Here is a 13,131-nt window from a genome sequence, read left to right as displayed (position 1 = left end):
TAAAAACAAAACATTACTCTTTTTTCCTACATTTCATGGATATTAGGCCAAGTGACTGATACAAGACATATCAATACCATCTGGACCTAAAATTAGTGAGCCCAAAAGACTACCATTATTCAAAATGTAACGTACTAATATTCAAAATGAACATATACTGATTAGAATCCATCTCTCGAACCATGAAAAATTAGTATAATTAACTGAGTATGTATATTTTGTGCATCGTAATTATAAAAAAAGTTATGAATTACTTAGGGTCCAGTGATTATCTAGACATATAAAACGTTAGAAATTTTAAAATAGCCAACGTTTCGTTAATTTTTTGTAAATAACCACATAAATTTATTTACACTATCAAAATAATAGAAAAGGCAGAGTAAATTTCTAGTAAATATGACTAAAAATTTATAAAACGTTGGCTAAAACGCAAACGCTTATGTTTATGTGGCTTATATCGCTAGATATTTGAATTACTTATATAGATATAACATAAACCACTATGTCACGAAAACGCTGATCAAGAAGGATCATAAATCACATTATTTGTCTCCAATTTGCAGTGACGATTCCATTCATCATACAAATAGTCCAACTAAGGTCAAGCACAACCTCAGTTTGTTATATGTCACAAATTTCGTCAACATGTCAGCAGGATTTCTTACATCCTTCGATCTTCTCAAGTTTTTTTTTTTTTTTTTTTTTTTTTTTTTTTTTTTTTTTTTTTTTTTTTTTTGCTCTGACGATCTTCTCAAGTACCAACACTCAATCTTCCAATGCTGATCTGATAAAGTGATATCTCAGCTGTACATGTTTCGTCATCGCCCCATCCATGTTGAAGTGCTCGAGTACCTTCACGTACTATTATTGTGAGAACTGCTAACAAAAAAACTTGAATAAATTAAAAGGATAAAACACTTTATAAGATGTCTATATCAATGTTTTAAATTTTGACGATTTACGCCGATTTACGACGGCACCGCTATTGGAGGGTTTCCGACCGACGACGGTAATTTTTTTTTCGTTCCGTCGTCATTTTTTATTAGTCAATTAGACTCGAAACGACAACGAAAATATAATTTCAAACCTTGGTCTACATCTACTAACTCTTAATATAGTTACTGAAAAATTTCATGTGTTGCCACTGAACTATAGAGTGTGTAACAATGTCTATCCAACTTTTTTTTACAATTGTTTACCTCGAATTTGTTAAGTTTTTTAAAATTCACCATTCCGTCAAATTTGTAAACATAACTAGACACGTGTCAGCACATAAATGCATTTGAAATTGAGTTTACAAATATATCCCTAATTATATAATAATTACTTATTTTCTTAAATATTTTATCCTTATCTCTCTATCTCTTTCTTTTCTTCTTCTTCGTTGTTTTATACCATTCTTTTTGTTCTTCATCTTCCTCGTCGGACTAGTGCCCCCAAAAATGCAGAGTTGCATGTTTTCCAATCCAATCACATAGACCGTTCGATCCTCTCGCGGCCTCGCTCCTCTGGTTCGACATCTCTTCGGCAGCGGCGCCGGCCATGGATGGAGCTTCGACGCTAATTGAACGACTAATTAAACACAGTTCGATCCTAATTTGTCGATTTTATTTCTTCGATCGAGGACCTTTACAAACAATCTCGTCGACCGTATAACGCGGTTGAGGAACGCCGTTAAGTGGCGCAGCTTGGGATTCTCCGCCATGTCGGATCCGCTCTTCCTACGTCGTAATCCTCAAAATTCACTCATTTGGTTCAGTCGCTGGAAAGCCCGAGAGAGAGAGAGAGTAATTTGGGAATCTTATGTTTAATATTTATTTTTATTTTAAAATTTAATAATAAATAATTAAAAATATTGAAAATACAATTTTACCTTTTATTTCCGTTAAATATTTGATAAAGCCTAAAGGGATGATTTGTGAAAGCGAAATGATTTTTGTCCCGATTTACGAGTGGGGAACGATCCACTCGTGAGTTGACACGTGGTCACTAACTGCCATGTGTCAACTCACGAGTGGATCGTTCCCACTCGTGAATCGGGACAAATAGCGTCACTCTTTGTGAAAAAACTCCAAAACACATGATAAACGGTTGTAAAAAAAAAAAAGTGGAATACACGGTGTTTGAGGGGGAAATATGAAATTTATCTTATAATTAAATAAATTTAGGGGGCAAAATGAAATTTATTCTATAATTAAATATAAAATGTAAAAAAAATTCTTAAATATAAAAAAACCTAGTAAGTGTAAGTGATATCTTTGCGATTAGAAAACCCTCTAGCCGTCGCTCCCAATTGCTCGCCGTCTCGCCTTCTCCCAGGTGATGTTCAAACTCTTAGTTTCAGTTTTTTACTTTATTTTGCCGACGTGTTGATTAGTATTGCTTGAATTCCCTATTTCATTGCGAAAATATATACTTGATGTATTTTTAGTTTATGTAATTCAAATTCCGTTTTTGGCAAAGTCTAATCAAGATCTTCCAGGTCCAGGAGCCCTGATTTTAGGGCTTAGATGATGGTTTTTGTTCGTGTATTTGGATTTTGGTGGATTTTGTCCTGGGTTTTGACTTACAAGTTTAGGGTTGCGTTTTTCTTAGTTGAAACTAAATAAAGGTAAATGAAAAGAAAAAGTCTTTATAACAAGTCCAAAGCTGCAAAGTGGTGTTCAAGCAATGTCATTTTCCCGACCTAAAACGTACGTTACTGAGGCGTTTTCCGGGCGTTTTACCGTTTCCACGCCTCAGTACGTTTTATACGTTTTTTAAAACCTTGATAACAGTAGCTATATTCAAAGAGAAAATTAGTGCACAATGATTCTGGTTTGCTAGTTCAGTGAATGGGCTTTTGCTATACTGCATAGTTGTTGATACTCATTAGATTTAGACTTTGTCTATTGCAAACATTCAATTTAATAGACGAGTCTGGTTGATATTTGATGGCTCTTATGTTCGTGCGTTTGAATCAGTGACTGTTAAGTTTGATATTTTGCTTTTCATATCCATCTTTTGTGTACCTATTTTCTCTACATTCTGCAAAAAACGAAAGAAAAAAAAGAAAGATATTTTTTCAGTATCTTTCTTTGAATCATTTTGGTTTGGCCAGTGCTCGCTATGAGTTTAAATTTTTTAAAAACCTGTGGAATTTTTCACACCTAACAGTAGACCAATATTTGATTTAATTTTGCAGAGGAAGACTTGGCTTGTAAAGGATGGCTTTAGTATCTCAAAAAGCCGTTCGTAAGTCAAAGAGGGATAAGATTGACGAGCCTTCTTACATGCAAATACTCGAAGAAGATTTAGACGATGCTGCAGAAGAAACCGAGATTGACGATATGAGGATCAAGAAGAGGAAAAAAGCTCAGAAGGAACGAGACGATAAATCGGCCGTCGAAGAAGGATTGGAAATGAAGAAACTCGAGAACGTTTTGTTCGCCTCTCTTCATTCTCCGATCGGATTCGCCAACGAAGACGAGCAAGAAAAAAGCACCGCTATGTTCTACGTGGACCGCTCTGCAAATAACTCTCTGATCTCTTGTAGATTGGAATCGCTGGATGACCACAGCGATGAAGAAGAAGAACCCATAGTTGCAGCGAGGAAACCCGTCTGGGTTGACGAGGAAGAGAAAGTTACCAAGATCAACATTGCCAGAGTCAACAGGCTAAGGAAGCTGAGAAAAGAAGAGGACGAGAGTCTGATCTCCGGTTCCGAGTACGTCTCGAGACTGAGGGCTCAACATTCCAAGATGAACCCGTGCACCGAGTGGGCTAAACCCGACTCGGGAGCTCCGCGAGATTACGACAATTCCTCGGACGATGAAGATCCGGAGAATCTCCTTGAATCGAACGAGGATTTGGTGGTGAAAAGTAGCTCCAGAGGAGGAAAATTACTTCCGGGCCGGCTCGAATTCTCGAGGCTCGTTGACGCCAACGCCGAGGATCGCTCGAAGGGCGTCGTGAACTCGGTCGAGTTTCACCGGAATGCTCAGCTCCTATTAGCGGCCGGGCTCGATCGGAGGCTGAGATTCTTCCAGATCGACGGAAAAAGGAACGCGAAGATCCAGAGCGTCTTCCTCGAAGACTGTCCGGTCCGAAAAGCTGCGTTCTTGCCCGACGGGTCTCAGGTCGTGGTCTCGGGTCGGAGGAAATTCTTCTACACGTTTGATCTCGTGAAAGCCCGCGTGGACAAGATCGGACCTTTGGTGGGGCGAGAAGAGAAAAGCCTCGAGCTTTTCGAGGTCTCGCCCGACTCGACCACGATCGCCTTCGCGGGCAACGAGGGTTACATCTTATTAGTCTCGACGAAGACGAAGGAGCTCGTGGGGACTCTGAAGATGAACGGGACGGTCCGATCGATGGCTTTCTCTGGCGATGGAAAGACGCTTTTGTCCTCCGGCGGGGACGGGCAAATCTACCACTGGGACCTCAGAACGAGGACTTGCCTCCACAAAGGGATCGACGAGGGCTGTCTGAACGGAACTTCTTTGGCTTCGTCTCCGATCGGGTCGCTCTTCGCGGCCGGCTCGGGAAGCGGAGTCGTCAACGTCTACAACGGGGACGAGTTTCTGGGCGGGAAAAGGAAGCCCGTGAAGTCGATCGAGAATCTGACGACTTCGATCGATTTCATGAAGTTTAACGGGGACGGTCAGATATTGGCGATCTGCTCGAGGATGAAGAAGAACAGTGTGAGGCTCGTTCACGTTCCGTCGTTCACTGTGTTTTCGAATTGGCCTCCGCCGAACAAGACGATGCGATACCCTCAGTGCCTCGATTTCAGCCCCGGAGGAGGTTTCATGGCAATGGGAAACGCCGCCGGGAATGTCTTGCTTTACAAGTTGCATCATTACAGTCACGCCTAGACATTTTTAGTTTAATCCCCGCCAATTTTGTGTTGTTGTGCCCTTATAACTTATTTTGGGGGTTTTATGATGCTCCTAAATTCTTTGGATCAGAACTTCTCTTTTCTTTTTCTTTTTTTTAATATATTTTACCTTTTTTTTTTTTTTTTGAGATTTCCGTTTTTCCTATAAATTTTAATCCTGCATGTTTTTGGGTGTTAAAAAAGTGTTCACAGGAATTTCGTTGTTTAGGTATCACAACTTTGTTCGAAAGCAACTTTTTTTTTTCTTCAACTAATTAGCTCGTATAAATGAGAAAATTTTGATACATGGTATGAAGTGTGTGTACCAATTAAAACTCGGACTGTGTGTTTTTAAAAAAAAATTAAGCTCAAACTGTGGAGTACAAAAAACTAAAAGCCTAGTGGTAAACATCTAACAATAAAAATATACATAATCCCACAAAAAAGGTGATTCTCATAAACCAAAAATAGTTGAATCAGCGTTGTCGACTCGAAAGAACAGTGTTGTTACTGATGAGAAACATGAAATATTGTCCACTGAATAGAAAACGACAGAAAACGAGAAACGACAAAAGTAAGAAACGACAGGAAAATGAGAAACGACAGAAAACAAGAAAACGACATGAAAACGAAAACGACAGAAATTTTCCTCATAACAAGTAGAATACTAGAATAAATAACATTATATATATACTGTTCATATAATCATATAATTAAAATTCCTCGAGTAAAATTCTATATATTCTATTGATGATTTTGGTGATAATACCACGGTAACCAAACGGTATTATAGAAGAACATTAGGATATTTTATGATTTCTTCCAAAAAACGCTGCACTGGAGGTGTAGTGTGGTGTACTGCCGGGATTATTAATCCCTGGATTGTATCATTGGATCGGTAATCAAAAGCTAAAAGTAGAGCTTAATGAATTTAGTTTCTATCCAAACAAAAACAAAAAATTGTAATAGAAACGACAGTTCTATTCCTGGAAATCAAACAATAAACTATATTACATTACACAAATAGAACTTTTGCAACAAATAAAATCATATACACTAGTTTTATTAAAATAAACCAAATGAGTACTCTCTTAATAACACACCTCCAACCAAAGGTTTTATTTTTTATTATTCTCTGTTCATGACTTCTTTCTTTCTTTACTGTTAAAATCTAACAAGGCTAATGATTCCAAAGTAGACCTCGGCTCCGCCGACAAAAAAGAAGCGATGAGTATTCTTAGAGTAAGTCGTATATCTGGAAGAACAGTCAAAAGAGCAAACTCAGTCTTAAAATTGAATGGAAGCATTGTTTTAGAAGAAGAAGAAGAAGAGGAAGTTACATTGATGGGCATCTCAGGAACGACAAGGTTTATGCTTTCTTCAATGCTTTTGAGCGTCACAGCCTCTCCTCCAACAACCATGTTTATTACTATCCCATCTATTATTCAACAACCACAGTTTTTAACCCAATTAGTTTAATCATTTGAGGATAATTACAATTATAATTATAATCTAAAAGACAGAACCTGTGGCCAAACAAGTGTTGATGCGGCGCAAGTATGTTTCCTGTCCAAAAATCAAAACAAAGATATGGTATTCCCTTTAGAATCTTCGGAAGAAATTCATACTCTGGGATAGTACAATCCGAAATGTTATAATAATAATAAAAAAAATTAGGTAAACAGCTACTTTGAGACATAAATCTTAGGTAAATAGTCGCTGTTTGTTATATGAAAATGACTATTTACGTAATTTAAGATTTAACAAATGTTGGTTATTTAGCGATTTCAAACGTTTAAATTGGCTATTTTCCTAATGGACCCTAATATAATATAATGACGTTCATAGAGAGATTAAAACTAAAACCAAACAGAATCTGCATGGAAACTTGGAGTTCATATGGAATGGAAGAAGTGAGTAGAAAATGTAGAAGTAAGTGTGGAAGATCCGAGAAGAGAGGGTTGATCGATATACATACCTTCTTAGAGGGAAGGTCGTAATTGATAAGAACGTGAGAGGCGATGGGTGATTCTCCGGAAGAAATCACAGGAAGACAACCGTCCGTCGCCACCATCATCTGAATCCTCTTCTTTACACTTTCTTCGTCGTCGATGCTAATTTTTCGGTTCCATCGGATCGTGGCTCTTCGAAAATCTTCGAGGATCGAACTACGATCCGCTTCAGCCAGATCGCTGTACTGTTTCGTCACAATTATGAAATTGCCTAAATTCGATATGTAAGAAGAGAACGAATGTCGAAACACTTACAAGAGAGGAGAGAGAGATAAATGGGAGAGAGGAAACGGCGGAGACAACGGCGTCGAGCTCATCACGTGAGCTGCACGTGATTACGATCGGCAGTCCCGCCCTGTGGCTTGCCATGCCAACCAGCTCCATCAATGTCACCTGAAAATATTCATAATCAAAATCCCTAAAATGAAAGTCAATCGATTGATAGGGGCGAGAGAGAGACCATCTTGTATTGAAGTCTATCGACGGCGACATAGAAATGGCGGTGGGTTTGGGTTTGACTTTGACTACACAGAAGAGAAGAGAAGAGAAGCATTATTATCACTGAATGATTGATTGGGTTCAACACTGAAGAAGAGATAATCAAAACCTGGAATGAGAAAGAGAGGACGGAGAAGGAGATTCGGAAGCATCAATCGCCATATTTCTGGATTAGATCAGATTCCCCCAAAATTGTTTCCCTGCTCTTTTATTTATTTCGACGTGTTACACTTGGAGCTCATTTTTCTAATTTCATTTTTTTAATTAATCCCTTTTTTTACCCCCTTAGACCCGGTTACATTTTGTCACGTTTTTTGTCACTCGAATGTTACTTAAAAAGTATTATTGTATTTTCATCAATTTTGAGTGTAACTATGTATTTAATTTATATGCGTTTTTAAAACAAATAAATAATTAGTAAGTAAATAATTGAAACAAATAAATAAGTAAATAATTGAAACAAAATATTCTCAAAATATCCACCGCTCTGAGTAAATAATTTGCAGTGGAAGAGGAATAGAAACCCCAACAGGAAGGAAAAGTCCATAGTTGGAGCCAAGATCGATGTGGAAAAGGCTCTTAAAACTAGCCACAAAAGACGAAATTGAGAAATTAAGAGTTTTGTGAGAGATCAAGCTGTCGGAGAGATGTCATGTTTGTTAGATAGTCAAGTCTAGCAAAAGGAGTGTTTCCTAGTTCACATCCCTTGAGACTCAAGTGTGAGAGAGTACCTTCATAGTTGTGTTTTGCAACATTTGACATGTTCACATAACTCATGTCAAGGTATCAACATGTAATTTAGAAAGATGAAGAGCTCGCGCGTAAGTCGGTGAGATTTCCAAGCTTCGAACAAATCGAGAAATCTCAAGCGTGTCATGGATCCAAAGGATGTTGCTGCCTCCGGTCCAAATATCTCAATTCTTCGTGCTCTAACAAGCTTGCGTCCACGTACGTAGGTTCTAAACGTTCTCGAGTTTCCTCTCCATAGACTCGATGGTGTTTTCTTGGCGGCTTCTTGATTTCCTACCCTATGAGAAGAGACCTCCTTGTGGAATACTTCAAGAGCTCGGTTTGCTTCATCGCCTACTTGTCTCTCATCTCGTTGACGATCATGGTTTGGGTCAGTTGAAGTCACCGATTGTCTGACCATTGCCTGTCTACAAGTTCGGGTTTTAGCTCTTGTGTCGGGGGTGTTTTTTCCGAAACTCGCCTTGTTATCGCCGCCGAAAGACAGACACCTCGCTACATCAAAGGATGGTTTAATCCCTGAAATTGTTATAAAGGGATGTATTTAGTTTTTTTTTCTTTTTAAATATATTCAACAAGTTACAAGCACAAAGCACTTAAAAAGAGTCGACATGTAAACGTATAATAATGCACACCACCTTTGGGACTTTGTGAACCTTTCTTTCGGATTCAAGCTGCGACTGAGCAAGGTCTCTTTGCCGCTTCAGCTCTTCCATTTCTCTTGCCATCTGCAAGAATCCATTTGAATAATTGCTTCATTTCTGGTCATAATCTCTCTTTTGAACTTAGAAGTAGAATTATGAACACACTACATTAGGCCAATCCAGTTTTAGAAAACTAAAAAAGGCCCGTTAAGCGCAATGTCATAATAGTTCCAAACACTTGCCCCTGATCGACTTTCAGGCCATATATAGTTTTGGGTTTGTTGAGTTGTTTATGGCTTGCTTAGCTCACAAGTTATTTCCGGGCTTTGTATGTTTTATGTCGTTTTTATTCTTTTCTCGCGTCTTGTGTTGAAACGACGAAATGTGTCGTTTATTCCCTTGTTTAGGCGTTTTATCGTTTGTATATAAGGATTAATTCAATCATTTCTTTTCTTCCCGTTTTCTCTCCTTCTTCTTCCTTAAGCTTTCTTTTTCTGCAAATCCGATCTCAGATCCAATATATAGAGAAAAGATTTACAATGATCAAGTATAGTAACTTGGCGCAACAGTTCCTAGACGTTGTGAGTGTATATATAAACACACAGGAAGAAATTTAGAATGGTATCCTAATGCTAAAAAAAGAGAAGATTCTATCAACGACCTCAAGCCTGAAGCAGAACAAGGCTCTGTGGACTCTGTAACTTGGCTTCAAGTCTCGCCACCTCCTTCTGCAAATGCTTCACTAATTTCTTTTCCAAATCTCTCTTCTCATTTACGCAGCTCGGGCCGAAAGAAACAAAGAAAATGTTTCAGATATTCATCAGAATTCAACATTTAATAATTTCCCAAAACTAAACACCGAAGATTCGTACCAAAGGGGAATGATCACGCTATGGCCCACTAGGCCCAATTACATGAATTTTGTCGTGTATACTTAAAGCCCGAGGAAATGCCCAATAAAACTAGAGCTTTGTTTAGATTAGTTAATTTATTGCGACTCTGAGAGCTAGAAATCGGAAAGCAAAGGGAGAGCAGAGAAGGGACGAGAAAACCATGGTTTGGAACTCTCACCCCAAGACGTACGGTCCTGCCTCTCGCGCCTGGTACGATCCGAAATCGATCGACTCTTTCATGTTTTTTTTTTTTTTTTTTGTTATTTAATTTCTCATGTACTTATCATGATTGTCATGGAAGCCCTAGTTTACGGTTCAACTGTTGCCATTGCTTAATATTCAAAGGATGAACAACGAACGGCGAGATTGGATGTGCATAATTTTTTTTAAAATATCATTAGCTTGTGAAATCTATTCTGCAAATTGATAACGGATTTGAATTTGGGATTTGGCAGCCGTGTTTTCGGAAACAATGCCAAGGAGATTGGCTTCATCAAGGTAATTCTCACAAACTCTCTGAATTTATGAGGTTTTATTGGCTTATTATTTCTTCTGTTTAGGCTCATTGTTTGTGTTCTTTGTCGTTGCAATACCGTCAAGTGCTCATTCCCTATCCGGAATCATTGTTTTCAGGCTGTTTTTTTAAAACTTTAGAAGTTTTGTCTCTCATGTTTTATTTATCAAAAAATTAGGTAAATAACCAACTCAAACATTATGGATTGCTAAATAGCCGAGGTTTTGTAAATATTGTGTAAACCTTGGCTATTTAGCAATCTATAAGGTTTGGTTTGGCTACTTTGCTAAATTATCATTTATTTACTGGGTCATTGTTAAGGATTGATTATTGGAATTAGAATACTGAATTAATTTTTGTTTACTTAGTTTTTGCAATTCATGTATGGCTTGAGTATGCGGTTGTCTTGCTCAAAATTCCAATTTAGCTAACATGATTTATAGTGAAATTGGGAGTAATACAAACACCGAAGATCACTTGTGCTTTTATAAATAAAACGTTAGATCGTACACAAGAGTTGATATAATTGGTTAAATTGTTTTTGGCAAATGTGGCAGAAAGCGAAATACCTTTTGGAAGATGAATCAGAACTTGGTTATTTCAGTTAGTTTACAAAGCTAATTCGTGCATCTTCTACTTAATTTTGCTACTCTTTATAAAATCTCAGAATTTTCTGTTAGTACGATAATACAATGTACGAGCTTAGCTAACCCATATTTTTCACGATGTGTTACAAATTAGTTTTTGTTTCTAGTCTAAAGTTCAGCTTTACACACAATATTAGTGAATGTAAATAGGAACAGCTAGGCAATTGTCAATTGTAACTCGCATACACTAAAATTCTAGCCAAGCTTTTCTAAAATAAAAAAAAATCTTGCTGCCTGAAAGATAACGTATTTCTATATTCTTAAAATGTGTCGTACCAAAATTTTGATCTTAATATTTTAACCGTTAGACGCCCACTAGCCGTGGCTTCTCGCTTGTTGTCTAATCACCGCCATGTTTCCAGCCATTCATTATTCGTGATCAACCACTTGCATTGATAATAATTATTTCTTCACTGGTCAATAGTTGGTAGAATTATTTTTTTGAAGTGAAGTTATTAAACGTCAATATAAATTTGTGAATGAAATGATTATTGTCTTTTGACCCTATCGAAGATAATAAAATTACATTTGAAACTGACTTTTATAATTTCTTTGCTTGGTTGAGTAAAAAAATGTTTGAACATTTCAAATTCCATTTTTTGTAATGTCTGATTCGCAGTTATTGTTGGGTCCGAGTTTTGTATACCTTGTTGGTGCTTTGATAGTCCTGTTTTTCAAATAGGCTTTTTGATCTGGTGTGTTAAACTTGAGTGTTGTGTTTGAATTAATTTTCTTATGAATAAAATCAACGAATGGATTATCTAATTAGCTGTGATTTAGGAAGAATCTGAACTGCGTTGATATTTTTGTGTTCGCTATCTCACATTTCGATTACATTCCGTGATTAGATTCAATATACAGAATTGTTCCGTTGATTGAAATTGCTAGTTCTTTTCTCAGACGATTAGCGCGACGTCCTTTAAAGGTCACTATATCTTTCTGTTTCTCCTCATTCTTTCGATTCTCGTCAACATTGGAAGAAGCGACGATGACCTCCCCGAGGAAGCACTTTCAACTTGCGGTTATGGAAACTTATTTCTTCGTCGGAGCGCGGTACTTGTTTTCCTTATAATTACTATGTGTCAAAAGAAAAGAAACATGCCTTTGTGTATTCTTAATTTGCTGAATTTTGGTTCTTCTTGTACTTTAAGCTCAAGAGTTATCCACCTGGCTCGAAACTTCATGTGTTAGTGAAGCAAGAGCTAGAAGAGGCAATGGCTGCAATTGAACGCGTGGACGGTATTTTCGAAAGTATCCACGAATGGCTTGATAACAACAGGTTGACCCGTCCTCGACTCAACATTGACGCCGCTTATACCGCCTCCTGCGTCTCGTCTCTTGTGAGCTTAATTCTTGATTACTGTTTAAGGAATAATTAAAAGCGTTAACTATTATAAAAATAACCAAACATTGGCTAGTTTTCAAAAGAGACTCAATGTTTCAAACGATTAAGTAGCTGGAGTTAAATAAGAACTTTGTTTTGTTTGTACTAATTTGCGTTTTTACTTTGTATGCGCAGATGAATACTTATTACAAAAATTGTGGAAGTAGGTTGAAATGTGGGATGGGGCATAGCAAGGACATCCAGAAGATGTGCGAGCAAGGTGTGACTGACTCTGAGATGTTTTTTGCCACTATTTACGCATGTGATCCTTTGTTAGCAAACATCCGAGCCCCGCGGAAGAGGTTTAGGCGAGCTTTACAGAGTCTAGGCTGAGTCGAAACGGACTCCTTATAAAATTATTAAATAACAAGCCTAGTTACAAGTTCTCACTTTACATAGTTCAAGTACGGAAATTATGGTTGACTATGGAGTTTTTAGCTCACTAAATACTAATAAATCATGCTAACATACGACCAAACCAAAATATGAAGAAATTTGATTACGTATATGAAGCTTTAGTAATACTCTCAATGGTTGTGTTCAAATTTATGTATATAGTTTTTACTAACCAAGGAGCTTTTAACAAACAATCCTTATATGCTGTATATGATTTTTTTACACTAATATTTATTGACAAATATATGTGACTTATGAATGAAATATTAAAAAAAAATGTCATCAAAACCGCATGCATAAAAGTAATATTTTTTTTTAATAAACATGGGCGGTACCACGAAAAATCTACAAAATCTCTATCAATGCTTATCCGATCCCGCACTAAGGCAAACCGGGCCAAATTTTGGGGCCACAGTATTACAAGAACGCGATATATAAATTACATCAAAATCCAAGAAAACACTAGAACAAACCTTGATATCATTGGCGATTGTACGGAGCTTCGTCCGCCGAATCGTCCTACACTTAATCGCACGCACCA

General features: G+C 37.4%; 3 protein-coding genes across 5 annotated transcripts; 2 read left to right on the top strand and 1 right to left on the bottom strand.

Annotated features, from left to right (window-relative positions):
• Nucleotides 1–2,239: 2,239 nt before the first annotated feature.
• Nucleotides 2,240–5,087, top strand: LOC149398903 (Transducin/WD40 repeat-like superfamily protein). The gene is made up of 2 exons (XM_089612758.1): nt 2,240–2,319; nt 3,185–5,087. The coding sequence occupies exon 2, from the start codon at nt 3,207–3,209 to the stop codon at nt 4,851–4,853; it is 1,647 nt and encodes a 548-aa protein (XP_089468884.1). The 5' UTR covers nt 2,240–2,319; nt 3,185–3,206; the 3' UTR covers nt 4,854–5,087.
• Nucleotides 5,088–5,844: 757 nt separating this feature from the next.
• Nucleotides 5,845–7,598, bottom strand: LOC149398902 (initiation factor 4A-like protein). 2 transcript variants are annotated; one of them, XM_089612719.1, is made up of 7 exons: nt 7,475–7,598; nt 7,328–7,385; nt 7,123–7,260; nt 6,834–7,052; nt 6,382–6,421; nt 6,196–6,293; nt 5,845–6,110 (listed from the first exon to the last, which is right to left on the bottom strand). In XM_089612719.1, exons 1-7 carry the CDS (start codon nt 7,525–7,527, stop codon nt 6,093–6,095), a joined length of 624 nt encoding a protein of 207 aa, XP_089468845.1. In that variant the 5' UTR covers nt 7,528–7,598; the 3' UTR covers nt 5,845–6,092. The 2 variants fall into 2 exon arrangements, with proteins under 2 accessions (XP_089468845.1, XP_089468844.1); XM_089612718.1 differs by having other exon boundaries at nt 7,328–7,391; nt 7,475–7,592.
• A 1,616-nt stretch (nt 7,599–9,214) lies between these two features.
• On the top strand, nt 9,215–12,841 carry LOC149398901 (uncharacterized). Of its 2 annotated transcripts, none has more exons than XM_089612941.1 (5): nt 9,215–9,859; nt 10,105–10,147; nt 11,699–11,863; nt 11,962–12,150; nt 12,330–12,841. In XM_089612941.1, exons 1-5 carry the CDS (start codon nt 9,810–9,812, stop codon nt 12,525–12,527), a joined length of 645 nt encoding a protein of 214 aa, XP_089469067.1. In that variant the 5' UTR covers nt 9,215–9,809; the 3' UTR covers nt 12,528–12,841. The 2 variants fall into 2 exon arrangements, with proteins under 2 accessions (XP_089469067.1, XP_089469068.1); XM_089612942.1 differs by having other exon boundaries at nt 9,221–9,859; nt 11,711–11,863; nt 12,330–12,837.
• Nucleotides 12,842–13,131: the final 290 nt, after the last annotated feature.

The sequence above is a fragment of the Urtica dioica genome, chromosome 4, assembly GCF_054948205.1.
Source record: "Urtica dioica subsp. dioica isolate 48M chromosome 4, U.dioica_male_clone48M_v1_H2, whole genome shotgun sequence".
NCBI classification, from domain to species: Eukaryota; Viridiplantae; Streptophyta; class Magnoliopsida; order Rosales; family Urticaceae; genus Urtica; species Urtica dioica.
This window is presented reverse-complemented; position numbering and strand designations above follow the sequence as displayed.

Excerpts from the sequence above, each read along its gene's own strand:
- LOC149398902 (XM_089612718.1), bottom strand. The coding sequence starts at position 7,527 with ATGGCGATTGATGCTTCCGAATCTCCTTCTCCGTCCTCTCTTTCTCAT. Across the intron at positions 7,053-7,122 it reads TTATCTCTCTCTCCTCTCTT|TACAGCGATCTGGCTGAAGC; the intron begins GTAAGTGTTTCG and ends GTGACGAAACAG. Across the intron at positions 6,422-6,833 it reads ACGACCTTCCCTCTAAGAAG|GAAACATACTTGCGCCGCAT; the intron begins GTATGTATATCG and ends ATTTTTGGACAG.
- LOC149398903 (XM_089612758.1), top strand. The coding sequence starts at position 3,207 with ATGGCTTTAGTATCTCAAAAAGCCGTTCGTAAGTCAAAGAGGGATAAG.
- LOC149398901 (XM_089612941.1), top strand. The coding sequence starts at position 9,810 with ATGGTTTGGAACTCTCACCCCAAGACGTACGGTCCTGCCTCTCGCGCC. Across the intron at positions 9,860-10,104 it reads GGTCCTGCCTCTCGCGCCTG|CCGTGTTTTCGGAAACAATG; the intron begins GTACGATCCGAA and ends GGGATTTGGCAG. Across the intron at positions 11,864-11,961 it reads TATTTCTTCGTCGGAGCGCG|CTCAAGAGTTATCCACCTGG; the intron begins GTACTTGTTTTC and ends TTGTACTTTAAG.